This window comes from Branchiostoma floridae, unplaced genomic scaffold (genome assembly GCF_000003815.2).
Source record: "Branchiostoma floridae strain S238N-H82 unplaced genomic scaffold, Bfl_VNyyK Sc7u5tJ_1540, whole genome shotgun sequence".
Lineage (NCBI taxonomy): Eukaryota > Metazoa > Chordata > Leptocardii > Amphioxiformes > Branchiostomatidae > Branchiostoma > Branchiostoma floridae.
Genome location: NW_023365746.1, coordinates 21,801 through 23,388, shown reverse-complemented (window position 1 = coordinate 23,388; position 1,588 = coordinate 21,801). Strand labels below are relative to the sequence as shown.

The 1,588-nt window shown below is 38.7% G+C and overlaps 1 protein-coding gene across 1 annotated transcript; it reads right to left on the bottom strand.

The window, feature by feature from the left end:
* Positions 1–136: 136 nt before the first annotated feature.
* LOC118408016 (zinc finger protein 525-like) lies at positions 137–905 on the bottom strand. Its single transcript, XM_035808629.1, has 2 exons — positions 562–905; positions 137–185 (listed from the first exon to the last, which is right to left on the bottom strand). Exons 1-2 carry the CDS (start codon positions 903–905, stop codon positions 137–139), a joined length of 393 nt encoding a protein of 130 aa, XP_035664522.1.
* Between the last annotated feature and the right edge of the window lie 683 nt (positions 906–1,588).

The window sequence follows — 1,588 nt, the reverse complement described above, 5'->3', positions numbered from 1 at the left end:
CAAGAGGACGAGTGAGTGAGTGAGTGTGCCTATTTGTAAGTTAAATCATCGACCTTTGGATCTAAGTCAGCTGTGTTGTCTCTGACACTGCCTCACATCTTACATGCCGAGATATGGAAACCTTGAAAGCTGTGGATTAGTCAGACTGGCCACATTTATACGGATGTTCACCTGCATAGGTTCTCCTGTGTTTAGAAAAGGTCTCATTTCGAGATGTCCTCAACCCACACTCCCCGCACATGTTTATCACCGCTATGTTTTGCTGCTATATGGCGTTTCAGGGCGGGTTTATGTGCAGCAGAATAGTCGCACTGGTCACACTTGTAAGGTTTTTCTCCTGTATGGGTTCTCAAATGTATATATAGACTAGATTTCCTAGCCGTCCTGTATCCGCACTCCCCACACATGAAAGGTTTCTCACCAGTGTGTCCTGCTGCTACATGTCTAACCAAAGTGGATTTCCGTGCAGCAGAAAAGTCACACTGGTCACACTTGAACGGTTTTTCTTCTGTATGGGTTCTCATGTGCTGGGATAAGTGAAACCTAAGAGATGCCCTGTACCCACACTCCTCGCACATATAGAGTTTTTCACCGCTGTGTCTTGTGAAATGGTTCTCAAAAGTCGATTTCTTTGTTGTAGAATCGTCAAACTGGTCACACTTGTAGACATTTTCTCCTGTATGGGTTATCATGTGTCGGTACAGGTAACGCCTACATGAATAAGATGCCTTGTGCCCAAACTGCCCACACATGTAGGGTTTCTCACCAACGTTGTTTAAGTTGACTTTCTCGGCTGCCATTACGTCTTCTGCGTCACTTCTTTTGCTGCCAGAGGCAACAGGCGAAACCACGGTGGGAGAACCTACATTGCTTTCGTTGGGGGCTTGACGTTCTACGGTTGCCATGTCGAACCTAAAGAAAAAGAAAAGAGGAGAAAAATTAAAACTTTACCTATAAAATAGAGCCTTTCGAAATCCAACTTGATCAAGCCATCAGATTTTAACTCCACACATTACGACCTACCTTAAAGAGGAAGCATGTACTATAAAACCACCCGATAAATTCGGCTAACGTAAACTACTGGAGATTAGTCTTCTGTTGACTGTGGTAGAGTTCACATCAGTGAGGGCTGGCTGAGACCGCTAGCCTCACTACAAAAAATAATTTTCTTGTTTTTTCTAGGTTACTTGATTTTTCTTAATTCGTGGACAAATTTACTTATATTAAGAATGTCAAGAAAGAATAAGAAATGAAAATTGAAGATTCCTTTAACATTGATTCTTATAACAAGGAATAATTTCTTAATTTTCTTGATTTAAGAAATGATTTCTTGGAGAGATTTTCATTCCTAGAATTTTCTAGAAATTCAAGTTTAATTTTCTTGTTTTTAGGCCTGACAAGATTTTTTTTCTTGTCGTGTTTAAGAAAGTATTAGAATTTTTAGAGCTTGTAAGAATAATAATCTCAGTTTAAAAAAAACGCTGTAAATAATTACTTAAGAAAAAAATTATTAATTTGTGGACAAAATTTTTTTCTTGAATTAAGAAATGAAAACCTTGTTAGCAGATTTTTTCCTGATTTATAAAAA